This window comes from Manis javanica, chromosome 4, assembly GCF_040802235.1.
Source record: "Manis javanica isolate MJ-LG chromosome 4, MJ_LKY, whole genome shotgun sequence".
Taxonomy (NCBI): domain Eukaryota; kingdom Metazoa; phylum Chordata; class Mammalia; order Pholidota; family Manidae; genus Manis; species Manis javanica.
This window is the reverse complement of record NC_133159.1, coordinates 14,217,416-14,245,310: the sequence shown is the minus strand read 5'-3', so window position 1 is coordinate 14,245,310 and position 27,895 is coordinate 14,217,416. Positions and strand designations below refer to the sequence as shown.

The 27,895-nt window shown below is 48.0% G+C and overlaps 1 protein-coding gene and 1 long non-coding RNA gene across 5 annotated transcripts in view; one reads left to right on the top strand and one right to left on the bottom strand.

Moving 5' to 3' along the window:
• Positions 1–3,905: 3,905 nt before the first annotated feature.
• On the bottom strand, positions 3,906–5,439 carry LOC140848830 (uncharacterized). The gene is made up of 2 exons (XR_012130034.1): positions 5,152–5,439; positions 3,906–4,286 (listed from the first exon to the last, which is right to left on the bottom strand). It is a non-coding gene; the product is annotated as an uncharacterized lncRNA (long non-coding RNA).
• A 138-nt stretch (positions 5,440–5,577) lies between these two features.
• CAPZB (capping actin protein of muscle Z-line subunit beta) overlaps positions 5,578–27,895 on the top strand; it is a 140,056-nt gene continuing 117,738 nt past the window's right edge. For 2 of the 4 annotated variants that reach the window (XM_073233308.1, XM_073233307.1), the window contains exon 1: positions 5,578–6,027. In XM_073233308.1, the coding sequence (XP_073089409.1) occupies positions 5,593–6,027 (435 nt within the window). In that variant the 5' untranslated portion in view covers positions 5,578–5,592. Of the gene's footprint in view, positions 6,028–7,163; positions 7,269–27,895 lie in introns of those variants that run through there. The other 2 variants (XM_073233310.1, XM_073233309.1) reach the window with 1 other exon arrangement.

Below are 27,895 nucleotides of genomic sequence, written 5' to 3'. Positions count from 1 at the left end.
ACCAAATGTCAGGGAAGCTGATGGAGAAGGGTGGTTCCAAGAGCAGGGTGTGACCAACAGTGTCAAATGCTGCTGGAGACTTCAAGTTGGTGAGGACTGAGAATCGTTCACGTGGTTTTGACATGGAGGTATGGGCAGCCTCAGAGTCATTTCAGTGAAGGAATGATGGAGGAGAGCGGGAAGTTAGGAAGTGGGGAGGAAATCCTGACAATTCTGCAGCTGTGAACAGCAGGAGATGGGAAGATAGGCTCAAGGGAGTAGGGGATTCACAGAGGCTTTCTCTTTCCTTTTCTTAAGATGTAAGATGGGAGATACTTAGGCATGCTTAAAACCACAGCGATCATCTAGTTGGGAGGGAGTAGTTCGACAATCTGGGGAGACATGGGATAATTGAAGTATAAGTTTCCTGAGAACATGGAATCCCCAAAAGGGAATCTGTTTACAGCATCTCCCAAACTTACCTGATGGACCAACTCCCTTCATGCAGAGTTTATTTTGATTAGTGTTCTGCAAAAAGCACTGGGCCCCTAATTAAGTCAAGGGCCCATCCCTAAAATGAGTATGGCCAAGGCCATACTTTGATTTCAGCCAATCAGATCATTTCTTCTGGAGCTGGGGGTGAGATCAACTCCACCCAAACTAAGTGTCTGAGAATGAAGAAGGGCTAAGTTGTAGAAATGACAGGTTATTCCTAAGTGAGAGATACCCTAGAAGTGACCTCTAAACCAGTTGAATGATGGGGAAGATGGACTTACCAGGTGGTGTTCCTTCTCTCCTGCCACTCTTGGTAACAAAGATCTTTGAGTCCCACTGAAGCTTTAGTATATGGAGTTCAAAGAATATGGTTTAAACTCTGTAGAATTAAGTATAGCAAGGGGTTAAGAGCTGGCTAATTCTAGGGTTCTCCTTTTTCTCCAAAGACTCAGGGAAACATCTAAAACCACTGTTAGGAATTCAAGAAAATCCCCAACACAGAAGGCAGGCCCATGCCTGTTAAATCAGAGGTGATATAGCAGTTAAGCAAGGTCCAGTCTCCTGGGATAAGTGTGCATTTATTAGCCCAACAGATAGCTGTAGGGACCTAACTGGAGAAGGAAAGATAGAAACCATTCCATTCCAGGGTATGCCTGCTTTAATGTGTTAACGTATTAGCTGGGGAGCATCACTAAAGATTCAGCATACAGTGGAAGGCTCATTCTCCAGGGCCCTCAAGATTCCTTCTTCTTGCCACAGGTGATGGTACAATTTGGCTGGGGGTTTTTCCCCGCCACCCTGCCTCAATTCAGCAAAGACTTATGGGCACTTACCACATATAAGTTGCCATGCTGTATGCTAGAATGTAGTAGCATTGTCTTTTGCCATTCGTTTGATCTCAATTTTGTGATCCTTTCTGAGAATAGACTGAGTCAGAAAGATCAAAGTGAGGGTGGATTCATCTGCTTATTATCTGTGTGACTTTAGATAAGTCAGTTTGCCCAGGCCTCAACTTCCTCTGCTATAAAATGGTAATAGAAGTTCCTAGCTCAAAGGATTGTTGCGAGATATCAAGGAGATAAGAAAAGAGCTTAGTACATAGTAAGCACTTGCTTAAAAGCAGCCATTACTTTATTACTCAGTTTTGGTCCACTTATTCACACAATAATCCTATGATGTTGACACTATGATCTGATTTCACACAACTTCCTTGGGTACCTATTATGCTCTAGGTGCTAAAGATGCAAAGTGACCAACAGACCATTTAGACCCAGAAGAGAAGGAGTCATCATTAGAGAGAGAACTCAGAGGATGCCTGAGCACCACCAACGTGCATCAAGGAGGAGAGCTGCCGACTGGAATGAACACTGCGAGGCCAGTAAGGTAAGAAGAGGCCCCAGCGCAGTTACTGGCTTCTGCAACATGGAGTTTCCAGACTGACAAGAGAATGCAGAAGCCTGACCCAGACTGACTGGAGAAATTGGAGTTGATTGAACACCAACTGCAGAGAATTCGCGAAGTCTTGATACAAAGGGGAGCAAACAAAAACGGCTGGAGGGAGATGTGGAATCATAGAGATTCTTGTTAAAACTTTTTTTTAGGATAGGAGATAAAGGGACATGTTAATTTTAAGCTGGTGGGAATGATGCAGTATCGAGGGACGTTGGTGACTAAGAAAGCAGGCTCCAGAGTGCAAATACAGGAGTTAGCTCTGACAGGTGCACAAACCTTTCATTCAAAAGCAGGGAAGACCAAGAATGTGGGTAAGGTGTAGAGTTGCTGGTAGACAAGAGGGCTCCTGTCTGATTGATTCTATTATCTCTGTGAAGTATGAGGCAAGCTCATCTCCTTGGAGTGAAGGATGGGGAGGGGCAAAGGAGGAAGACTGAACATGTGGGGGGGTTGAATATAGCAGGGAAATACAGGATTGCTAGGATTGAAGGCTCTCTTGAAATTTGTAGACATCAACTTAAAGTGACAGCAGGCACTTTTAACTTGCCAGCAACATTCAGATATTCCAATGTAGGCAGAAAGTAGGGGAATAGTTGGGCTTAACTAGGTTTGGGAAAGTTAGGAGAAAAGAGAGGGGCAAAGGGGTTACAGGTTTTTGCAAGGAAGCAAGCACAGTGTTCATTACTAAGCTGAGTGAGGAGGGAAGGTGAGTGTGAGAGGGAAGACATAAAAATCTGGCACAAAGGTTTTCAGGTCTTGGTGAGGTTAAAGAAATTCTTGTGTGTGATACTACAGTAAGCAGGTTAAAGTCACACTTGAGATATCTGAGATTGTGTTTTCTGAGACACTGTGATTACTGGTGAGAGCAAGTCCAGGGTGAGACCATGGAGGTAGGTACCCAGTTTTGGGGGGTGGGGGTGGGAATCATTGGTCGGGAAGAAATAAGCAAGGAGTCAATAAGATTTCTGATGGGTTAGGCTTATGGATGCTGACATCATGAAGAAAGGTGCAGGAGAGGTGGAGGTCAGTTCATGAGAGCAGAAAAGAGGTGGCAGGTGGAAGACCACGATAGCACGAATTCAAGGGGTTCAGGATTTTGAAAGAGTTGGAGGAGAAACAGTACTAAAAACATTTATGGTTCTTGTCTGCCTACCCAAAGCCCCTTGTAAGCAGCCATGTGTAATGCCACGTGCACCCAGGCTCATAGCAACAGTTGATCAGTGAAGGGGTGGGATCTGACCTATGGGCCAGCCCATCTGTATCCTGGCCTGTGACCTGTCCAATGAGCTGTCATTATTAAAAGATAAGATGGGTCAATTGGATTCTTTGGGATTTGAACTTTGAAAGGCAAAAAGAATTTGCCTATTAATAGAGCAAGGTGATGCAGAGAATAAAGTGGGGGCAATGACCACCAGGATGGATCCCACCCACACAGGCTGAGATGTTGAGAGAGTAGTGCTAGGAGCAAGCTAAGGATGACAAGACAGTAAAAGAATGCAGCAGATTCATCTGCAGAAACAGGGATGTATGACAGAGATGAAGTAGCCTGACCCTGAGCCTCTTATTATGAGGTAACTTAACTTTCAAAAGTTTGTGAGCAGGGAGGCAACCTGATCACACCTGGGGTTATGAGTTGTGGGCCCTGATCCCAGACTGCCTGGCTTGGAACTCATTAGCTATGTGATTTTGGACAAGATACTTAAATTAACCTCTGTGTGCCTCGGTTCCCTCAACTGAAAAATGTGATGATAAGAGCACTACCTTCAGGGTTACAATGAAGATTAAATGAGAATACACAGGTAGTGTATTTTGAAAAAGGCTTCCTTTTAATCTTATTTTCTTCAAGTCAACAGTTATTTTGCCAAACTTTCCCTCATTCCCTCATCCCTTGGCTTCTGAGAGAATGTCTTGCCAATGGGTTTCAGCCCTGGGTAAGTTTGCTATGGATTCAATGTGACCAAAGAAGTGACAATAAAACGTTCTTGGGGTGAAAGAGTTATACCCAACTTTATTTCCAGGTGATAGGTCAGTCACTAAAATCCTGTTGACTCAGAGTGAGTCTGCAGGCAGCAAGCCGGTCTCTCCTCTTGCCTCTGGACGCCTCTGTCTGCACAGCCATCCTCTGGGCCTCTCTGCCTCTCTGTACAGCCGTCCCACACAGCTGTCCTCTGGGCCTCTCTGCAGTCGTCCCGCACAGCGGTCTCTGGGCCTCTCTGCCTCTCTGTACAGCCGTCCCACACAGTTGTCCTCTGGGCCTCTCTGCAGTTGTCCCGCACAGCTGTCCTCTGGGCCTCTGTCCTTAGCGCTGCCACCACTCCAGCCTCTGCTCTGCTCTCCTGCAGCCTTGCAGCCCTGCCCCCCTGTAGAGCCCAGAGCACTGGGTGGAGCTCTTTTTATAGAGTCAACAGCCATATAGTGCCCACAGGTGTTCAGTGAGCTAGTCAACCACAGCCAGGTGAGAATCCTGGCCACAGGAGCTCTCATTTTATCCACAGAGGAGCACAACTTTTCCCGTGCTCAACTTCCATATGCAATGACTTATCATCTCTATTTAATTCTCCAATAGGTGTCTCAAACATAATTTGCCCCAAATGATTCCTATCTCCCACTGACAAAAACAACAAAAAACGAAGCACACCTGCTATTCCTGCAGTCTTCCTTGGATCACTACCAGGTAGTTTTTCGGTGTTGATTAAGCTAAAAACCTTAGCGGCCTCCTTGACTCCTTTCTTCTCGTGCCCACGTATATAGTGCTTCGTATACAGTGGGTGTTCAATAAATACCAAGTGAAAGAATTCCAAGTGCCAGTCCCTTCTCCGAATTCCCCTAATACAAGTCTGAATCATACCTGCATCGTCCTTACAGCTGCTTTTACCAGACTACTCGCTCCCTGAGGATGGGAGCCTAGGATGTGGCCTGACTGTAGTAATTCCTGTCATTTGTGCAACACTTTACAACACCCTCACAGGTGGCCTGATTTGATTCTCAGAAAAGAGGGCAAGCAAGCCTGGAAAGGCAGGTATTATTAGCAGTGCTAGCATTCCAGGTCTCCTGCCTTCTAGACCAAGTTCACCAAGTATTGTTCAATGAGAGGGGTGGGATGAGAATTTGAGTCACTCTGTGGAGTGGGGCAGCCCCACAGGACAAATGGGCTGCTTTTCTGTAACACAACTTAAAATACTCTTAACGCCTAGCATTTATTGAGCCCAGGTTTCTAATCATTACCTGTGTGGTCTTCACAGCTATCTTGCTGCAGGTAGCCATGAAGGCATCTCTACGTCTTCTTCACCTGTTATCTTTTGGTACCTCACACAAGGCTTGGTATATAGTAGGAGCTTAATAAGCTCAATGAGTGGAATGGCCTGAGGTCCTTTTTTTAAAGATTGGGCTCAGGTGCAGCGTCGTGCTCCAGGTCCCCACGTAGCAAGTGGTAACGGTGCGATTCCCTCTCAGGTTCGCCCCACTAAACTCTCTCCGGGACGGGCCGGCTCACGTGCCACGCCAGTTCCGGGTCCGCCGCGGGAGGGAGCGTGTGCACCGGGTGTGGCGGGGAGACAGTGTCCCCTGCCAGCCCCTGTGCCTTCCGCATCCCCGCCCGGGAGGCCCGTGGGCACTGTCCTTCTGCCGCCATCCGCTTCTGCAGCCACAGAGCCATCAGTCAAGTGTATGTACGGGCGGAAGCCTCTTCCCGGCACTGACCCGCAACCCTGCCTAGTTTCCGGCCCCAAGGCTCAGGCCCCAGGCCGCGGGACCCTTCGCCCCCGTCACGCTCACCCGGCCGACCACCGCGCCCGGCCCCGCCCAGCCTGCAGGTCCCGCCCTCCACTTCCTCGTTTGGCGCTCCTCCCCCCGCGCCGCGCTCCATACTTGGCGATCGCCGCGGCCCGGCGCGTTCATTGGCCCGGAGTCGGCTGCGTGGGGGGCGGGCCTCGGCCCGGCCGGGGCGGGGAAGGAAGGTGGCGGCGGCCCGGCGCTGGGGGAGGGGACGCTGACCCGGATGTTCACTCCTGGGCACCCGGGGAAGTGGAAGCGCCGGGCCCTGCTGCGGGGGGGAGAGCCACGGACTCCGGGACCGGGACCGCCGCCGCCGCCGCCACCATGGTAAAGGCCAGACGTCACCCTCCCCCAGGGCCGGTGGCCCCGCCGGAGTTCGTGTCTCCTTCCCCCGTCGACTCCCGGCCCGTAAAGGGTGGGTCCCCTGGGTGGGGGAGGGGAGGGGTCCCGGAGCCCAGGTAGACACCGTCCCTGCCCACTCAGGAGCGAGCCCCCGGGCCCGGGCAGTTTGGGTGGGCAGCGACCCTGTCGCCCCCTCCTAGTCCCCGCCCTAGACTCCAGCTGGAGGCCCACTCTCCACATCCTCGTCTTCCTCATAGCCCAGGCGTAGACCATTCTGGACCCTGGTCCAGGCCCGGCACCCCCTCCGGTCATGCGGGCCTGGTTCCCCGTCCTCCTGTCCACGGCCTGGGCTAGGCATCCTCCCTCCGGTCCTACGGCCCAGTATTGGCCGTCGTTCCTACCTCCCATGGCCCAGGCTAGGTTCCCTCCCCGTGGTCCAAACTAGGCCTCTGCCCCCTTCCCCCTCTTCTCCATGGCCTCAGTCTGGACCCTCGTCAGCCCTTCCTCCAGTGGCCTCAGCCTAGATTTATTTCCCCGCTTCTCCATGGCCTCAGCCAAGGTATTAACCTGGCGCTCCCCTTCTTCCGCCCATGGCCCCCGCCTAGTCGCCCCCCGCCCTTGATCCCTTTCCCTTGGACTTCTCACGACTCTTACCGTAGCCTGCGTTAGCCCCGCTGTGTCCTGGGCATTACCTTCTTCCAGGGCACTGCTCCCTGCCCTGTCCCCGACCCAGGTCGTCCTCTCCTCTCAATCCCAGGCGAACCTTCTTTGCTGCCCCTGGGAAGCGAGAGGAGGTCTTCAGCCCAGGGAGCGAGTTGGGGGGTCAGTCCTGGGAAGGTCAGTCCTTCTTAGGTTTGAAGGTTGCCCTTTCTGGGGAGGCCGCCTGAGAATGAGCAAGGGAAGGTCGGGCTTCTGTGTCCGGAAGGCAGCGCGGTTCTCTGCGGCCCTTCCCACGGGCGCGGTGCTTGCAGAGCGACCCGCAGGGCGGCAGATTCCCGCGGCGCCGGAGCCTGAGTGGGAGATGACGGATGAGGGTGGGGAGCTGGCAGGACTGGGATGAACGCACAGTCGCCCTGTGAGGCCGCAGCCCTTGGCGGGTCCAGGAGGCCCCGAGGCCAACATACGGCCTGAACACCATGCACCCCAGCAGGCGCAGCCTCCCTTTCCCCCTGAACTGTCAGCTAGTGAGTGTTGGAACTGCTGATTATGGAGGTGCTTCGGATCAGGTGAGCCAGACTCGAGGGAGTGAGCAAGTTCCACTTGTGGTGTTTGTTTTGGTAATGAAGGCAGGTTCTCTGCAGCGCTCCGACTGTCCTGAGGTTTTCCCTAGGCCCCCAAACGTGAGCCTGCCCTCCGTCCATTTTGAGACCTTCTGCAGGGCAGGCCTTCTGCACATTGGAAGGGCTGAAGGGCTTTTGCCCACATGGCAAGGAATCTTTGGAGAGTGGGCTGACAGAGCTAAGGCTGTCCACCTGCTCCTCCTGCCCAGGACAGGCAGATATTTTTGCATATGGACTTTGGGCCCTGAAGGGTTTTGAGGATCTTATTTAAGGATTTACTTGTTTAATGAAAGGGATGTTGCTGTTGAACTAGGGTGATTAATTCAACTGATTTTCTTGATGCCTTCCTGTATATTGATTTAAAATGAATGTGGCATTGACATTTTTAATAGCACTTTTGGAGAACTGGCTGCATGGGGTGGTGGCCCAACCCCAGGCCTGGGTGGGGAAGACCTTCTCCAGGACAGTTTGGGGCGAAGACCTTTAAAGTGGAGTGAGGTTTTACAGATTTGCTCTCAGGCCAAAGGCATGGGAGGGTGGGTGGGTGAGCAGGTGTGGCTGCTTTAGGCAGCATATCCAGCAGAGAGGCATCTTGCCTTGGCCCTGGGTGCCTGCTTCTCCAAGTGTGATAGGGAAATGCCTATAATGACCCAGGAGGGGCACGATGACATATGAGGCTTCTCAAGGGTCTTGTATTTGGATCTGATTTGGAGAATCTGAAAGGACTAACTAACATTTCTTCAGGAGCCCCTAGGTGCCAGGCACTCTGCTGTGTGCCTCACCTGTATGAGCACATTTTATCCACACAGAGCCCTTTGAGGTAGTTGCTGTGCAAGGGGCTCGGGGTGTGGAGTACCGTACTCAAGGTGTTGCTCAGTGGAAGCACATCTGGGAGGTGCTTGCTGCTTCTTTCACATTGTCCCAGGCTACTTATGTGTTGGAAGATAAAAAAGGCACTTTAGAAAATAGTACTGGGGTACTTGGAGATGGCACGGGAAGAGCGGCATCTCTCTATTGCTGATTGTGCTGGGGCCTTTATGTAGGGGATTTTGTTTAGCAGAGAAATGGGAGTATGGGAATGCAGGCATATTTAGTGTGGGCCAGAATGGGAGCTCTTGGAGGGCAGGGGGAGTTTTTTGTTTTAAATGGTTGTCCTGTCTCTCTGGGGCCTAGAGTGGTCATGGCACTGAAGGAAATGGCTTAGAGTGTTCTCTTTCGGGTGTGTCTGTGTCTGTGAACCCAGCCACTTGGGTTTCATACTCATTCTCTCAGTAACTAGTTCTTAGTATTCCCTAAGTTTATAAGTAATTTCAGACTGCATATTGACAGGTGTATCCCCTACATGAATACTCTTGACCAGCATAGATAGTTGGGGTAGGACAGAAGTGGTGTTTGTTCTGGGTTGTGTAATGGGAAAACGAATTAAGACCACTAGAGATTTTTCAGTACGTTCGATGATAGCAAAAACAGATCTCCGTTATCCATGGAGGAAAGTAGCATTTTGAGAATCTAAAATGCACTGGCCATTGGAGTCAATTCCCTGATTTTTGTTGGCATCAGTTATGAATGTATAGGCAAATGGCATTCATAGGCAAATGGAATTCATTTGCACTCCCTTAGCAGGAAATAATCTTTACCACTGTAAGTGCTATACAGTGTCAGAGCACTTTTCCTGACACAGCTCTGGCTTCTAACTTAGGAATGATTACTCTAACCTAGAGTGCTAGATGGTGGAGCTATAGCAGTGAAGGGACAGGCAAGCCTCCTGAGGAGTTGTCCCTCCAGCTCACAGATGGTTTTGCCTGACAGCAGCTGAGAGGAGAAGCCTGTCATTGTTACAGGGTGAACAACTCTATTGACGCTAATGTGTCTTGGCTGGCTCCTGGTGTGGTGAGGTATATAGCTCAGCTCTGACCCCACCATATACAGCCTTGTTCTTTAAACCCAGCTGGCCTCTGGTAGAATGCTTGAAAAAAGTAGCCACCAATCAATAGCTTGAGATTGAGATGATAAATCATACATTTGAAAGCATATATTCCTTTTTATAGCTTGGAAGTTTATACTTCTTTTACATTCCATGGGGGAGGGCAGGGGACAGACTGACAGCACAGGGAAATAGGGGCTGGGCAGGTACATTGACCCTTGAGACTTGGGCTTCCCAGGCCGAGCAGTGGTTGCCAAATACAGAGGTGTGGTAGGGGGGTACCTAAAGCCACAAGATAACTTCAGTTCACTGTGTATTAAGTGCCTGTTTTACGTGCCAAGGATGCAGTGATGAGCAAGACAAACAGGTCTGTGCCCCTGCAGCTTACATTGTTGAGGGGGGCACACCACTCATACCTACAATTACAGGAGGAAGAGCCTCGTTTCATGTAACCGCAAGCACATTTACGTGAGATACAGTAGGAGACTCAAGAAAAGGTTGGAGCTCGTGCCACGCATCATTCCGAGACCATTCAGAGTGTGCCTGCGCTTGTCCCTGCCATTGCTGTGGCAGTGAATTGCCACACAGTCTGTCCCTCAGCAGACCAGGCACTCTCCCGCCCAGTAGTGTAACCTTGTGGTGCCACGGAAGTCCTGCCCATCTAGCCTGGCTAGCTACCAGTGATTGAGGATCCCCTGTGATCTGGAGACGTGAGTTAGATTATACTTCATCCCCCATTTTATTTACGAAAAAAACTGAAGCTCCAGAGGTTGAATGACTGGTGTGTGTGACAGGCCTGGGACTTGGATCTTGTCCATCTGACTCCTGTGCTGGATGGTCACTCTGTTTCTCAGATACTGAACAGTAGGGCCTGTAAGTACAGGATCTTGTCCCATTTCTCCTCCTTGCCGCAGCTCCCACCGGTGAGAGTGGGGTGTGGAAGTCCAGAGGATGCAATTGCAAGATCACCTGTATTAAGGCCAGTTAGAGGAATACCATTTCCAAACCTATGCTTTTAGAGAGTAATGTTTGAGTGTAAGGAGGTAGAGACTTAGTTTTATAGGGCACCAGTCATGTGCTCTGCACTCTGCTAACAGCCTGACCAGGAAGGTTCAGCCTTAGGAGGGAGGCACCATAGAATAAGAAGTTAGGACTTAGGAGCCAGCTGCGTTGTCCTCGTTAGGCTGTTAGGAGGAATAAGATGGTATGTGTCAAGGGATTCCAGTGGCATCTGGTGCATAATTATGTACATAACTATTATTGTCATTATTGCCATTGTACAGATGAGGTTCAAAGGGGTCCCTCTACAGGCACTAGGTGGGCTTTCTGACTCCAGAGTTAGCCCCCTTCCTCCACTCCTGACTGTCTTCTGAAGGCCTATTTGAAGTTTGCTTGACTTTGGATTATGCCTTGAAGGAAGAAGTTCCCTAAGGAAACCTGGGGCTCTACTTCCCTGCAAAACGTAAGGCTCCCTGAACACTGGACACTACATTTGCCACAGCTTGATGCTCTATCTCAGGTCTGGATTCCTGATCTGTGCCTGGTGGAACCCCTCAAGAACTGAGTCCTTGCTCAGAGGAAGCAGGGACAGGAGTGGGGACAGAGCACGTGAGTTTCCTGAGAGCAGGGACCTTGTCTGGTTTCTGCTAAGTACCCCTTCCCTTGCACTGGCCCCCTGGTGCCTGGTAAGTGCTTCATGTACTGAATGAAAGCATGATGCTGAGCTCGAGAGGTGGCTGCCTTCTGTTTCCTGCCTGCTCCGCAGAGCATGGGCTTTGGGGTCGGGTCAATCTGGGTTGGGGGCCTGTCTCTGCCACTTAGTATGTGACCTGAAGTGAGGATCCTAATCTCCTTTGACCTCAGTTTTCTTGAAGTGTAGCATGAGGATAACGTTTTACAGAGATACTAGGAGAAAGAAGTGAAAATTGTACTTAATCCAGTGCTTAGCACACAGTAAGTTGCAGCTGTAATTATTATCTTTCTCATGCTGCATACCACAGAGTTGGGGATACAAATAGAAGCCATAATACCTGTCCTTTGTTGTGGAAGGGGAGGCAAGATGTGTCAGAAAAGTTAAGTGGAGCAGGAAGGAAGTAGTAATAATAATAGAAAAGATTTAACAAGGGCCACATGTCTGCCCATCCCTCCAGGCTCAGCTTGAATGCTCCCTTCTCCACGAAGCCCTGCAGCTCGCTCCAGTCCGTTCGGCTTGGGGAGTGCTGTGTGTGAAGCACTCCAGGCAGAGAGGATGGGCGAGGGACAGAGAGGCTGTTCCAGGCAGGGGCCTGTGACAATAGCAGAGGTCAGGGGCACCGTCAGCCTTGTGAGTTTGGGGAACCACCACAGGGTAGACAGGTTGAGTGGAGTGCCTGATTCTCAAGAGAGAGTTGAGTGCCTGAGTTGCTAAGCTAAGGAGTTTGCATTTGATCTGGGACAGTGTGGAGCCAGTTATATTTCTGACAGGGCAGGTAAAAATTTGAGGAGGCTGGCAGAGAAGTGGCATTTTAGGAAGAGTCCTCTGGCTCTGGTGTGCAGGGAAGACCACGAGGTGAGAGAAATGAGCAGGAGGCATTCACGAGTGTCTGCCTGTGAGGTTACGGTTCCTGCTGCTGTACAGCTGAAGGTGTGAAAAGGAAGGGCTGGTTGAGAAAGATAAAGATGGGAAGACAGAGTGAAATGTCGTGATTTACCGCTTCTAGGGCTGACAGGGTGCTTCTGTCCCCAGAACTCCCACGTTGAGGCACTTGATAGGACGCTTTGTCAGTGATCCAGCCACCATTTCTGGTTACCTTAAATCCTAGATAGTTGTGTCTACAAAGCCTTGATATCCTATTAACAGCTGAGTGGGAATTTTTAGTCTGGTTAGCCTAGTGATGCATCCATCAGTTCAGCTATTGTCTGTGGGTAGGAAGAAGAGGGGGGCAAGATTGGGGATACCCAGTATCTGCAGGTTGCACCAAGTTCTGCTCAGCTTGCATGGCACTGGGCCCTGGGCAAACAAATGCCTAAGACAAACACCCCAGCTGCTGTGCAGAAGGGGCCGCTGCCTGGCACCTGTGAAAATGGGAGCTTGTTTTCACTGACTGCTTTTAATACCCAAAGTGCTCTGTGAGGCATGTTTTCACGTTCCCCTTGTTATGCAGGTGAGGAAACCTGCCCTCCCCTGGCAGTCTGACTCCAGAGTCCAGGCTCTGGACCCCAGGCCCCGCTGCCTCTAGTGCTTCTTTCCATTGGGTAATCCATTCCATGGCTGCTCACTGAGAAGTCACTTAAACCTGTTAGACGTGAGTCTTACAGGCAGTGGAGGAGGCAGATGGCAACAGATGAATCTAACTCTGATGACACAGGCATAGCAGAACCAGCTTGGCAGGAGTCTGCAACGCAGGCGGGCTTGGTGGGCAACTACCTTCCCTTCTCCCTGCTTCCTCCTGTTCCCACCCCTTGTATTTCTGACATCTCTGGAAACCTGTGAAAAGGAACCTTCATCTACAACTTTGGGGTGATCAGTCTCCAGGTCAGTAGTCCCATTTCTTCTAAGGCAGCAGCCCTGGTGGTAACCATCCACTTGCCCCTTGAGGGTTATTGCGAGGATTTGAGTGAGTTGATGTGTGGCAAGTGTAGAAGGTGCCTCGCACTTGGTAAGTGCAGCAGGTGTGCTGGCCGTCATCATTATTTTTTTAATATGAATGGTTGATAGGTGATGTTTCATTTAACCCCCCAGCCAGCCTGGAAAGCAAGTGGTAGCCCCCTGTTCTGCTGGACTCCAAGAAGTACAGTCCCTTGCCAAATGCTAGCAATCCTTACGGGCCAGTGTTTTCTGGCCACCAAGATCTTACCATGCTTGCAGATCGCAAGCAGTCATCACCGCTGGCTCAGACCTTGAACTTTTCCATTGACTGCTTAAACTGCTCTGTAAAGCTTCCTTTTCTGGCACCGAACTCTGAGCAGGACCCTTCTGAGTTAGGGTCTGCTCTGAAACCATTATGTTGTTTAGCATTATTTGGGCTTACTGTCTCTGAGATTTCCATAAGTTTGAGGCAAAGGACTTTTTATGTTTACCGAGTGAAATATCTTTAATTAAAAATACTAAGGTTGTGAAAAGATGCTTTTGCACGTACTCTCTGTATTGGGGTAGTGAATAGCAAGCAGCCTCCTGTTGGCACTGAGCGTTTTTCTTGGTAGTACCAAATGCCCAGCCTCTACTCATTTCTAGCCGTGATCAGTAGATGGAGAGTTCAGGTCTGGCTGCTCACATTTGATGTCACTACCAAGGCTTCTTCATCATGAGTCTCTGGCCCTGAAGGAGTGTGTCTGATTTCGTGTGGATGGGCTTTCCAAAGAATGGCAGTTTTATGCTCAGAAGTGGAGAGGCGGAGCTATTATCCCCTCTGCTCTCCTGGTGAAAAGTCCAACTTTAGGCACTATGGCCCCTGAAGGAGCCACTCTTTTGAGTTTCTCTCATCTCTGGCTTTGTTTTTATCAGTCCTGTGTTTCTCTGCTGAGCTCAGCTTGCCAGTGACCTCCTGGTCAGTGTGTAGTCCCTGGGGCTGGATGTGGATCCATCCTTGGGTGGGGAACACAGACCCTGACACAGCAGTGGCCAGGCGTGGCCTCCTTACGTGCTTTGCTCTATTGAGAATTTCCAACGTGATCTGTCCTTTCTGCAGAAGGTCCTGGCTTGAGATCTCTTGCAGCCATAGTGGGTATGGGCCCCCTGGCAGTCCTGCGATTTGAGGCATCTGACCTGGTCTTGGGGAGTGCACTCGGGGAACAGGACTTGGAGGTGCCCTGAGATAGTTTTCGTTCTGTAGATGATTGTTTCCTTCTGGGTTCTGTTAGGCTCGACAAAGCACCTTCTTCCTGCCGGTGTCTCTGCTGGACGCACACTCACTATCTCTAAATCTGTCACTCCAGTCCTATGAGGGCTGCTTCCTTGTGCAGATGAGGAAACTGAAGCCCAGAGAGGTTTAGTACCTTGCTGAAGAGTTCCCAGCTAGTTAGTGGCAGGGTTAACATTCTGTGGCAGGTCCATCCCTGTCACGCTCATGCTTCCTGAATTCTGCCCTCCTGCCTCTTGCATGGACTCACCAGGATGCTTATGCTCTAGATGAGGGAAAGGAGCCCAAGAGAAGTTCACCTGCAGGTGGCTGAAGAGGTCTGGGGTTAGGTTAGAAATGAGAAGGTTTCTTCGGTTCAGGCTGTTGAAAGCAGATGGAGCTTCTGTGCTGCAGTCTCGTGTTAGGTGCCTGCTAAACCGTGAGGTATTAGGTATGTCTTAGCCTACCACCAGGAGGGGTGTGCCTTGGCACTTGGGCACAGCAGTTGTTTTCTCTGCACATCTTTGTCATTCTGACAGCCCCTTGTTGACAGCGGTCAGTTGATGAAGCCTTGCAGGGTCCTCTTGGCTTTTCCCGTAAAGCCCTGTTGGCAGCCCCGGACACTACGTCAGCATCAGGTTGCAGGGCTTCTGAGGGGGAAGAGCATAATGCCTGTTTAGTCGTCCTGTGACCTTGAGCAGATTGAGTTGATTACCCCCATCATGCCTGGTAAGTTGTTTCTTATACTCAGGAGAGGACAGACTTGATAGCACTCCCACCCCCAGAGTGATGATACTGCCATAGTAGTGTTACCACTGTCCCTGGCACCCTGGCCATTACTCTGTGGTGTTTGTTGAATGAATGAATGTCCAGTAGGTGCTTAATAAATGTAAATGCCCCTCTCCTAGTTAAACTAAACTGTGTGAAATTGCTGTCTTCCTAAGTCAAAATGGCTGAATATCAGCATTTCATGTGGTTCAGCTTAATAGACTATGTACTATGTATGGCAGGGCGATTCTAGTATGAGATTTTCCAGATCTCCCTTTGGACTTGAGCTCTCCGCCAGACCGTGCTTCTCATGAAGTGTTGGGCTCCTATTCATTCCAAGTCACTTCAGGGAAGAGTCAGGAGAACTAAGGTGCTGAGCAGGGCCTGCCTCAGAGATTGGGTCAGGACTGACTTTCTGTTGAGGCCACTCCTGGCATTGAAGGCTGCCTGGAGGTGCCAGGAGGTGGTGGTAACTGAGCCGACATTCATTAGTGGCTGTGCACATGGTGGGTGCTGAGCACTTGGCCCAAAGTCACAGATCTAGCTTGGAGCTTCCGAGTGATCCCAGGCAGCCTTGGTTCCAGAGTTCAGGAGCAGTGAAAGGCAGATTGCCTGGGTTCAGGTCCAAGCCTGCAGACTTAGGCAGCTTCCTTCACTCTTGGATTCAGTTTCCTTGTCTACAAAATGGTGAATGAAGTATTTCTGATGGGTTTTATGAGAATTACATGAATTGATACATGTAAAGCTGGATATGGTAACGTTGTTAACATTAGTAATAAAACATTATCAGACAAGGACTCTTAGCACATGGATTCCCAGTGTGCTATTAGAGCGGAAAGAGACTTCGTATGTGGGAATTACCTTTGCTTTTTGTTGGAAGGAGTTTGGACGCTGTCACTGCTTTATTTCACAGAGGCAGCTTCACCTGTCACTCACTGGAGACCCTTGTTAGTTACGGGCCTTGTAGAGAGGACACCTGCCTCTCGGTGGACAAATTGTTTGAAATGGTGTTTTTGTTGCAGGTCATAACACAAGTTACTCTTGGAAAATGGTTTTATTTTTTTCTTTCTTCTGGCATGAGTGACCAACCCTGGAGTGCCAGTTACATTTCATCCCCAGGGCCTTTGACGGGAGCAGGGTATGGTGCTAACTGAAGAACCTCATTACCCCTTTCCCCTGCCCCATATTGTGCTTGTTTTCTGATATATTTTATTCTCATCCTCTACTAACCAATGTTGCATTTGTGAGCTGCCACAGACTTGCCAGACTTATTTGCCTTCGGAACCAAGTTGTATTTTGTGGGCATGTGCTTGATTTTAAGTCATGTAGAGTGTTGAGGTTTAGAGGTATAAGAAGGAGGCAAGATAAAGGAAAATGGAAAACAAGAAAATGATTGTTGGAAGGCAACCTGATAAAGTATAGTGGAGGGAGACTTCCTGGATCTGAATCCTAACAAGGCTGCTTATGAACTATGGGTTTGAACTAATTACTTCCACCCTCTGAGCCTCAACTTGCTGAGCCATAAAATGGACATAATATCCTCCTTTTCACTGGGTAGAGGATTAAAAATAATGTTCATGAAGTGCTATAGCTCAGGCTTCATATGTGGGCCCTTCATGCAGGCTTATTATTAGCTACAGGAATTTCACCATTCATCATGTAAATTAGCACCATTCCACAGGGGAGAAAATTGGGTTGAACCTAAAAAGTCCCTGTATTGAGGAATACTGTAAACCTAAAATGCAGGTGTAATGGTCATATTAAGGAGAAACCCTGACTTCCCAGCTTCCAGGGTACTTATTCTTGGGTCATTTGTCTCTGCACATTTGCTTAGAGGATTATCATACAAGGGGACTTGGATTGGACCTTGCATGGGGACAGCCCCAGTGTGCTGAGCATAATAGGTACCATCTCATGTGGTCTTTACCTTGGCCCTCATTTTGCAAATGTGGAAATAAGGCCTGAGGTTCAGAGGTGTCTTGTAACAAGGTCACACAGCTAGTAAGGGATGGAAGTGGCCTTTAAACTTGGTCCTTCTGATTTCAAAATCCACCTCTTGATACACATTGGAGGCTGGTCCCAGGATGCCATTTTTATATACAGAGGGAAGTGCTTTATGGGGTTGGTTCTAGCAGATGTTCTTCAGCACTTTCTATACTTTTTGCTGCTCAAAGCACACTATGTTAGATGGCTCTGATGACTTGGAGCCCATCTTAAAATGCTACAAGAACGAGCTTGCAGTAGTTGGAGTTCTTTATTTAAATGGGCACCTCATTTCCCACATAGTAACTTCCAACCTTCAGGCAGGATTTAGATCCACTTTTGAGGCCCTGAGTATAGTCCTGTATTCTTCCCTGCTCTGTCCCCTCTTCTCATCTGTGCTTAACTTGTAACTAGCATAGTATGGGGATATAGTAGCTGTCATTGATCAAGTAGCATTGAGACTTGGGACCAACTTACTCTATGCCCTAGCTGTGTCACTTGGGACCGATGTACTCCATGCAGCTGGGGCCAGTAAATGAGCAGAGAGGCCGTAGTTGTCTCCCTGTCTAGATAACCGATGGATAGCTATTCAGTCCAACCCCAAGCCATGCAAAGGTATGAAGGAGGTTCCTGACCTTAGAGAGCTTGGAGTGCTAGGCTAGAGATGTTAGCGCCTGCCCACAAATGGGAAGGATCTCCATGTCTCAGTTCATGGCAACTTGTTTAATTTTTATCTTATTTAGTACTGGATGGTATTTCTGGGCAGTTGATCCAGTGTTACATTTCCTCAACCATCTTGATTCTTCATTGTTTCCTTTAAATGACTTCCTCCAGATGCTATTATCCAACCTCTAGCCAGAAATCCCTTGTCCTTTCGCCTACCATAAAACTGGCTTCATAAGGCTTTTTCTCATGTTGACAGACTATGGTTTCTGAGCTTGCTGAATTCCAAGTGCAGAGCACACAGAAGGATCCTGGGAATTTTCCCAGGATCGTGTTGTTTTGATTCCACGGTATCTGTTGGTACTTATTGTTGATGAAGCATTTCTTGGAATAACAGAGAACTGGTTGCCATGACCCCAAGGAAGGGCCCTCCCATCGTGTGACAAATTGGTAGAACATGGACACATGCATAGGGTGTTGGACCTTTATATGGTGAGCTCAGAGTGCTTTGTGAGACTTGAATCTTATTTCAGCATCTTCGTGGGGCATTGCATTAACTGGTAAAATCCTCTGAACTACATGCTATTATATGCCACAATCTTTAAGGAATGGGAAAAAATGATTTCCAAGCCTTAGGTGATAGACTGTGTATTGGAACAAGTACAACTACATTCCAAATCATCTGAAGCATTCAGCAGGCCCTCATAACGAAAAGAAGGCAGTAGCATTGTTACTGCATGCTTAGTACGTAACATGCATTATCCTATTTAGTTTCCAGAATTCTCCTAAGCATGGGATTCTGTGAATTTAGGATTTTATGTAGATTATAAATTATGTAAATTTGGAGGTTTTATGTAAATTGCTAACAAGTGACAGAGCCAGGACTTGAACTCAGCTGCTCTGACTTTAAAGCCTTTGCCCTTAACCTCTGCTGTGTCTTGAAATTTTGCTGCACATACTGGGCTTGTGGGTTGTCCACATCCCACAGTAAATCACTAGGGCAACCGGGACTAGGGACCTGTGTCTAATACTCTAGAAGTTGGCTGCTACAGTCTTCAGTAGCTAATGTCTTTTCTCCTGCATAAACTTAGCTCATTTGAAAACTTATCTTCTGAATGTATTTTTCCAGTGGTGCATGGAAAGACCATGCTTCCAACATGACCTTGTGAAAGAGCTTCATGGCTGTTGGGTTGACCAATCCAGAAAGCCAGTACCCTGAGTCAAAGAAGAGATCTAGGGACAGGTGTGGATTCAAACCCAGTTCCCTTTGATCTGTAGTTCCTGTTTCGTTGCAGTGTACATAGGAGACATGGACTGTAGTAACAGGACACTGAAGAAGGTGGATGTCCAACAGTAGATTGGAAAATGGTGGTGCATCTGTACTTTGGGCTGCAGTGTAGCCATTTAAATGTGAAATATGAAGACCTTGTAGCAATATGGAAAAGGTTTATGGTAGTGTTGAGTGAAGTGAAACAGAGTCAGTCTGTCCCATCCTCACAACTTTGTAAAATGTTCAGGGTAGAATGTCATCCTCTGGGGTGGCTGAGGGTTAAATAAATGAACAGTTTGCAAGCCCTTTACTGCACCCTGTTAGTTGGAATGAATATCTGTTTCTGTCAGTTTATCTACACACAAATGTATGTGCTTTTCCCCCTCCTTCTGAGTCATGTTGTGACCATCAATCTCAGGAGTGGGATAATAGGGCCCAAGAGAACAAGCATTTTCCCTCCACCCGTTCCTCCCAGCACTTTGCTCTCATAGTGCCACCGTAACAGCCTCTACCTTGCTGGCTGACCTCCGGGCCCTCTGATATGACCCCGTCCTCCCTGCCTAGCAAGCTTCATTTCCTCAGTCTGGCTCCCTGTTCTGGCCCAGTTAAGAGAACTCCTTGCTTTCTTGCAAAAATGTTCTATTCTAGGGTTAGCCTTCATGTTTTCACCACCTCCATCTCCATATTAGAACCATTAATTAATTTTCAAATTGCCTCATTTTTTAACTTCAGCTACTTAGGAGGGATACTGTCCTTATCATCAACGGAAAAGCAGAATCCGTTGCCACAGTAAAAGTACACACTGAAATACACATATTGCTATTGATAAAAAAAGATGCTCCCCTGTGGGCTACTGACTCATCTGCTGATCACCAGTGTCTAGCTCATTCCTGTCGTGGGCTTCAGCTTGCAGCACCCCCCCTTGCCTTCCTCCCTTCTGCCTGAGTCCATCCATTTACCTTCCGGGGCCTGTTCTATGCCTGCTTTCCTCCAGGCCTTTGCTGATTATGGAGCCCTTCATAGCCTTCTGCGCAGCCATCCAGATAAACATTTAACAAGGGTATGTGCTCCTCTTGGGGGCAGGCATAAAAAGGTACCTCCCATATCTACAAGGAGACCATTCAGGTGGGGGACAGCCTGACAGAAGAACCTGTAGAATGAAGATAGTCGCTGTAAGGGGGTGAGTGCAGGTACAGTGAAGCAGGTGTCTGGCTGAGGGGAGTCAAGGCAGAGGTCCAAGGGGAGAGGGCCCCTGGGCCAGGAGGAACAGCAGTGGAGGTGTGGCAGGAGGACAGAGCACTGTGCGCCAAAACCCAAGAGGTGCAAGAGGACAGCGTATTCTGGGAGAAGTCATTGGAACTAAAAGGGCAGGGGTGGGAGAGCTTGATGCGACTGGGCAGGGAGGCAGGGACCACAGGCAGGGGCCACCTGGTGAAGGAAGTCCTGTCAGGAAGGAGGCTCCGATTCCGCTTTTACTCTTGTCTGTCCCGTGCCCTTTCTGTCCCTGACCTGACCTGCCGCTGGGCCTCATCCATGCAGTTAGCAGTGACGTTATTTCCTTGGGTAGTCACTGCCCCCTTTATGATGATTTGCCGAGTGCCTCCTGTGTGCCATGTTCTGTGACGGGTCCTGGGACACTGGGCTGAATAAAAGGGGGTCGCTGCCTTAAGGAGCTCACAGCCTCGAAGGAGATGCATGGCCATCTAGTTGGGTGTGATCACCAATGGCAGGGACCTGGGATGCCTCCTGACCCAATTTCCCACCATACAGGATTCCTTTGGAATCTGACAGTCTTATTTTTAAAAATTTGCCCATCATCTTACCCTCCTGTCAGCTACTGTTAACCTTTTGGTATATTGTTGTCTCAGCATCTTTATCTGTGCATAGTTTTTAGAGGTTTTTCATGTGACTGCATTCATGTTGTCTGTTTTATTTTCATATCTTGCTTTTTTCAAAAGAATTTTCTTGTTACAGACTATTCATGAGCATTAAATGACTAATACTTCTGGTTAGTACTGTCATTCTCTTAACCATTCCCCTGTTGGATAAGTAGGGTTTTCTGATTTTTCCTTATACATTTTTGCCCTGCAATGAGGGTTTTTTGTGCAACACTTTTTTTTATTCCTACTCTTATTTGTATACTGCCTGGTATCACTTTGCTCCTGTAGATAGTGGCCTAAGATCTGAACTCTCTCTCCCTGCCTGCCTATATGTAACCCATTTTTGTTGCTCACAGTTGTCATTCTGTATCTCCACAAACATTGAATTGGGGAATCCTGAACCGCTGCTCCGAGGGGAAATGTGGGCTAAGGTTCCTGGGATCCTCTGCCCACATTTATGTCATTGGATTAATACATAACTAGGAAAGACAAATACTGCAGGGTATCACTTTTATGTGGAATCTATAAACAACCCAAAGAATTCAAACAGTAGAAAAGTGGTTGCCAGGGGCTGGGAGGATGGGGAACTAGAGGTTGGTAAAAAAGTACAAACCTTTAGCTGTAAAATGAATAAGACCTGATGATCTGATGTGAAACAAAAAAAAAAAACCCACCTTGTTTTGTGTGTGTTTCTATTAAAAGCTCCTTATTTGATAGTATTGTTGATTCATTAACGCTGCAGGCACAAGCACCTCGACTCTGCCATTTGAATCGAGGCTGCCTGTGGTTCCTCCATAAGCCACATGACAGCCTTCCTGTGCTTCTGACTGCTAGGCAGCATTATGCTTTGTCCTTTTTATGCAGTGAAATCAACAGGGAAAAAGCACAAGAAGGGTGGAAAACATGTCACTAAATCGACTGTGAAAAGGACTCACACTTGCTGACAGGGTCAGAGCTGAAACAGCAAGGCTGAGCATTGCCTTGTTCCATCAGCTACGTGGGGCTGCTCAGATTTTTGCTGCTCTGTGCATGTCTGTGAGTGACCACGACAGTGCTGCCAGTACCAATTTTGGGGTTGCAAATAAATTGTAGCAAGTAGGTGGGTCTGCAAAAATGGAATCTTCAAATAAGAACTGACCACTCCCAGTAAGCCTGGTGTGTGGCTGTGTACCAGCCTCATGAGGTAGAGGTAGTCACAGTGCTGATGCTTTAGAAATAATAGTTTAGTAGAATCTTTGCACAGATTTTGATATTTTTTCTTGTTGGAGTTGTTGGTGGGGAGCATAACCCTTGTATTTGATTCATAGTTTTCTAGTAAGGAGTGGGTCTTCCTCAAAGTCTGGTAAGACTTGAGTGCTTTGGAGTCACCTTTTCCCTGTCTTAAAACACATGCTTCTGTCCCTTGGGGTGGGTCCGACTGCAGTGGGTCTCAGGCCTTTAGTGTCCCTGGTGATTTCAGAAGGGCGCTGCACTCAGGGTCTGCAGGGGTGGGGCAGGTGCCCTTGAGCGCCTTGCTACCTTGCTGTGTCTGGCTGCAGTTCCTAGCATCTGATGCTGCTCTGTGGAAACAGATGGGTGTTCTGGGAGCCCAAAAGGTGCTTTAAGCCAGAACAGCCCTGCTTGTGAACTGGGAGGCTTTGAGCAGGGACTTCTGGCCTCCCTGCCCTCAAGTTTAAAAGAAGCTTGCAGCAAAGTAGAAAGGAGAGTCTTAGTGTGACATCTGCATCACCGAGGCAGGGGAGTGGAGTACACATTTACAAGTGGCTCAAGTATGGGAATGGAGGGAGACCATCTTGGCAGCTGTTGGGGCAGGGGTAGGGAAGGCAGGACTCAGGCCATCAACCCCTCACTGGGCTGATGCATGGTGCTTGGGGTGGGAAGACTGTTGACCTAGGCTAGGTAAACTTGGGAGTGGGGAGCATTTGTCTGCATTTCTGTTGTACCTCTTGCTCACTCCATTCTCCCTTCTCTTTCCTTTTTTATTTCTTCCTTTAGTTTGATGCCAAAGGGAGCCCAGAATGGTGAAGGATATGTTTCCCTACTTGGCCATCTACAGCATATCTGCCATGAATTTATGCTACCTTTATTATTCATTATTTAATGTTTTCCTTAAATTAGCTCGAGCCTCATGCCGCAGTCTGTTTTAGCCTCTTCCTACACAGAAGCATCTGTAAAATTATGTCTCATGTCCTAGTTGTATTTTTTCTGTTCATTTTAAAAATAGGTAACCACTAAATTACATTCATCCATATCCCCTCTAAAATCTCTCTCACACCCCAGAGGTCTGCGTACCACACTCTGAGAAGTGTTGGAGGGGTATAAAGAGCACTGTTCCAGGAGTCTGGCGTCCTGAGTTCAAGGCACATCTTGGCCCCTGATGTGCTGTATGATGTTGAACAGTTACCTCCGTCTCTGGGCCTCCTCCTCTTCATGTTGGACTGATGAGCACCAGCGTCCCTCCAGGCTCCAGAATTCCAGGGTGCTGTGCAGGGGTACCTCTGCAGCGTTCCAGCCCCTCTGACAGTAGCTCAGGACTCTGGCCTTGACATGTAATTCATTTGCTCAAAGAAAGAGATTTAAAAATACTGCGGCTCAGGAACATTTTGTCGTCCCATGTGCTTTTTATTTTTATTTGGGTCTCAGCTCTCACGGCCTGGTAGCCAAGAAAACAGCTTGCTTGAGAGCAGGGAGTAGGGGTGGCAGCACCGTGAACCCTCTGTCCTTCTGGCTGCTGCTCTCTAAGGTGGGATGGGAGGCCCTCCTGGCAGGGCTCTCATGCTGTGGAGGGGCCCAGGAGTACGGAGCTACCAGGGTGTCTGATGTGGGTCCCTCTGCACGGAGTTGTTCTTGGACATAGATGTAAAGCTTGGCTTCTAGGGCCAGACTGCCTGGGTCTAAGTCCTCGCTCCTCTGTTCCAGCTGTATAGCTTTGGGCTTTGTTTAACTTTGAGAACTGGTTCCTTCTCATAGAGACTCTTTGAGGTAGGTAAAGGAAAAGCAGGTGAAGTGCCCACCATGGTATCTAGCATGTAGGGAGAGCTTCATGCATGTTGGTTTTACCATTATTATGAAATGACACATGTCAAATGTGTAGTAGCACCTGGGACATAGTAAGTGCTCAATAAATCGTGGCTATTGTTTTTCTAAGATAGTGGCAGGAGGCTCAGGACAGGGAGTGCTGGCTTTTGAGAGGAGAGGAGATAGATGGGTTTGTGTGTGCAACTCTGGTTGGATCCGGAGACTTTTCACCACCCCCACAGCCTTTAAGCTTTATGAACCGTAACTCACAAACAGGAATCTGGCACTGGATAACATTGCCCCAGCTGAGCCAGTACAGGGCCCTTCTCTGCATTTGCCTTTGAAGGAATTGTAATTTAGTTTTGGCATAGGCAATACAGTCTCAAGTTTCAAAAATCAAAATGAATGTATAAAACACTGTATGATGAAAACTTTCTCTCCCATTGTGGCCTTCATGTGCCTGTTCTCCAAGATGCCCCTCCCTTCCCAAATTCTGGATCCCTGGGTAACCACTGTTAATATTTCTGGAGTCTCTCTTTGTTCTGTTTTATCTATCAAGGCATTATTTACATACATTAAGATTCACTACTTTTAAGTGTACAGTAATACAGTAATGAGTTTTGATGATCACATTTTAGAATATGAATTCTCATCGTAAAAAGTTCCCTCGGGCCCCTCTGCACACGCTTATCCTCCCCATCCCTAGACGACAGCTGGTCTGCATTGTTACTATGGTGTTGCCTTTTCTGTAATTTCATAGAAATGGAGTCACAGTACATAGTCTTTTGTGATTGACTGGTTTCACATAGCATGTTTTTGTGATTCATCCATGCCGTTGCATGTATTGTTCCTTTTGATGTTTTGTTCCGTTTAATGATGGCTTAGGATTCTGTAGTACTCCATGGTTTGGGAATACCAGTTTGTCCATTCACCAGGAGGTGGAAATTAGGGGTTGCTCCAGGTTTTGGATGTTAGAAGTAATTCTGCTTTAAAATCTTCAAAGGTCAGTTTTTGTGTACACATTTTTTTACTTTCCTCATTTCTTCAGGCCTAACAAACAAATGCAAATAAATTCTATCCCCCCCTTTTTTTACTTGAAGGATAGAATATTATAAAAGTGCTTCTGCACCCTGGATTTCTTGAAAGGGCCTCACTACCAGAAGAGAAGATTCATATGGAATCCTTCATTTGGTTATGTGTCCTGGCATCCCAGGAGCTTAGGGTGTCAAGTGGCCTTCCTGGCTCCTGGAGGGGGTGCCAGCCTGCTAGGACCTCAGAAGTGGGGAATGGAGATGGGCATAGCTGCAGAGAGGGGGTAGGTCTTGCTCCATCTAACAGGGCTTCTGGTTCTGTGGATCATTTCAGCGGTGGAGGGGGGCAAGTGTGCTGGCCCAGGTGGGTCATTGTGACTAAATTGTAAAGGAAATTAGCTTGTGCAGCTATCACACCCTGTTGCACAATCACAGGTGCTTAGCAGAGGTAAGTAACTACTAGCCCTTTTATGGTCCCCCATGTGAGGCTTGGTGAGTGGGTCACTAGACCTGTTTTGAAGAATGTTCAGTTTACTGATGTGGAGGACAGCAGTACAAGTCACATGTTTGCTCAGAGCACATTTTATCGAAGTCCTATTTATTTTTACCTGTCCACAGTCCCCATTGCTTCTGGCTCCCAGTTACCAACATACACCCCCCTTCCCCCCAAAAATAATACACTGTTTTGAACATTTTGAGGGAGATTTGGCTTGGTAAGAATATGCAGATTTGCATAAAAAGGGAAGGCTTGAGGTCTCTTCCTGATCTTCTGGTAGTGCTGTTAGCGGACAATAGTATTTAGGAGCCAGATCCACTGTTGACAAAACTGTATGGTGCTTAAGGATGTCTTCTTTCTCCCATAGCTGTCCTGTCCACTAAACTCCATGATGATAGACATGCGACTATGTGACTAGTAGGGTCAAGGAACTGAATGTTTAGTTTTATTTAATTAAATTTTAATAAATTAACTTTAGATAACCATATATGGCTAGTGTTGGATAGTGCCAGTCCAGATGAAGGTGGACTCCTACTGAGAAACTTTCTCTAATCCAAAACATTGTTCTAGATAGGAGCCATAGGGAATACCATTAAGCCTGGCCTGTTTTAAATGATTTTTAAGCAGATTAAATGAGTATGTTGTATGTTGTTTCATGTGGGGTGTTATTTATATAGTACATTCAGTGGATGCCCATTGTTTATAAGGCACCATGGTAAGTGCTGTATTGGATAATCAGAAGTTATCTAAGTTAACTTCTGAGGGCCTCAGTTTTCCCATCTGTAATGAAGTGTTGAACCAGGTGGGCTTTTAAAAGTCCTTTCTTGTGCCCCCCTTTTTATGGTTTTGTCTATAATAGTAATAGCACTTGTTTATTCAGCACTCCTGTGTGCCAGGACTGGTATTCCAGACAGTAAGTAAATACTTGGTTTAAGTGTAGTGATCTTCATTTGTCCTAACGAGACTAGGTGGTGTCATCCTAGCTTTATAGGCGAGTACACTGGGGCCCACTGAAGTAATTTACCTGCCGTGTTGCTGGCTGTGTCCAGATTCCCAGTCAGGTCTGCTTCATTCTAAGCTTGTTTTCAATTAAATCTTTATTTAATCAGTGGCTGTTTTAGAAATGGATCCGTTTCCTTGAACATTTAAAACCTTTATAAGTTCAATCAGGTTCTTAAAAAATAGACTTTACAGTAGTGTTCAAGTCAGTAGTCAGGGGCTGTGACGGTTTAGAAGTAAGGTAAGCAGGTGCCATGGGTGGAGGCCAGCTCATCTGGCAAGCTCATGATCTCCATGCATATCCATGAAGGGCTTGCTTTGAATGCACTCCTACTGGAATGTCCTCTGAACGCCCATGCAGCTCAAGGCCAGGTGAAGCTCATCCTCTGCCAGGAACTCCAGGGAATGGTGGGGGGCAAGAGGAGAGAGGAAAAGGCAGAGCTTCATCCTACAAGTAGTTCTCGTGACCTGCAGCGAGGCTTCCTGGATTACAGCCTTAAAGCTGGTTGCTGGCTGGGCGACCTGTGCTCCTGTGCAAGCACTTGCCCATTGGAGCCTGTGAGGAGTCATAACCGCATCCGCCAGCAATACTGTGGGGGCTCCCCTGAGTCACGCACTGTTCTGGGTGCAGGGGCCCCAGCAGCGAATAAAGTTCTGCCTTTAGGAAGCTTGCACTCAGATTGGTGAAGAGCTCTCCTTTCTCATCCTTGAAACAGGGAGGCTGATCTCAGTAACCTACCTCATGGGGTGGTTTTGAAGAGTAAATGAGATACCCTACTAACACAGCTCCAGTGCCCCTCCAAGGTGTGTGGGTTGGTTCCTCAAGGCCAGTACTCTGGCAGTTCGTGGATCTGCAGCTAGAGTCCTCGACTGCCTGCACAGGGCTGTAGTAGCTGTTCTGAAGGGGTGGTCCACTCTACAGCCAAGCAGAAGGTGAGTGATCAGGTGAAGCACCCAGCACGGGGCCCAGCCTCTGGTGCTCTTCCAGTACCTGGTGTTTACCTCCCAACCCCTTCTCCCATTTTTGGATAAAGAAATTCCACCACATGGGAACTATGAAGTATTGGGGCTCGGAGGCTGAGTGAGGCATAGTAAGTTTCAAAAAGAAGTAAATCAAAGCAGATCTCCTATTCTTTCTTTTAAAAAACACTTTAATTTCCTTACTGTTTTTCTGACTTCAAAAGTAATACTTATTCTGTTTAAACAACATAGAAATGTGTCATTTGGAAAGTGAAAACACCCCTTAATTCCACCCCCAGAGATGTTGCTACAAGTGTGATATACATATTTGCCTAGATACCTTCTGTGCATGTGCTTTTATTTTTACAAAATGGTTCCACCTCTACAGACAGTTATTCAGTCTGCCTTATTCACCCTGTGCCTTCCTGTCCTTCAGATCCAGTTTTCTGGGCACAAGGAATCAGGGTGCTTCACTAAATAAAATTAGCCTTGTCCTGAGGCCAGAAAATGGAAGTAGACATCCTCTAAGAGCTAGCCTGGAAAAGTGGGTCCTGGTGGAAGATGAAGGAGGCCTTTGGAAAGGTGGGCAGAAGTGAGGGAAAACCCAGTAGGGTAGAACTTTCCCGCCACACCTTCCTACAAAAAAGATCCAACGTTTGACTTTGCATCCTGGCTTTCCTCACTGGTGAAGGGTTTCTGCCTTTTGAATTTATAGCGTAGAAGTGGCTTTTCCACATAGTTGTGGGTGGAGGGCCTGCCTGCAT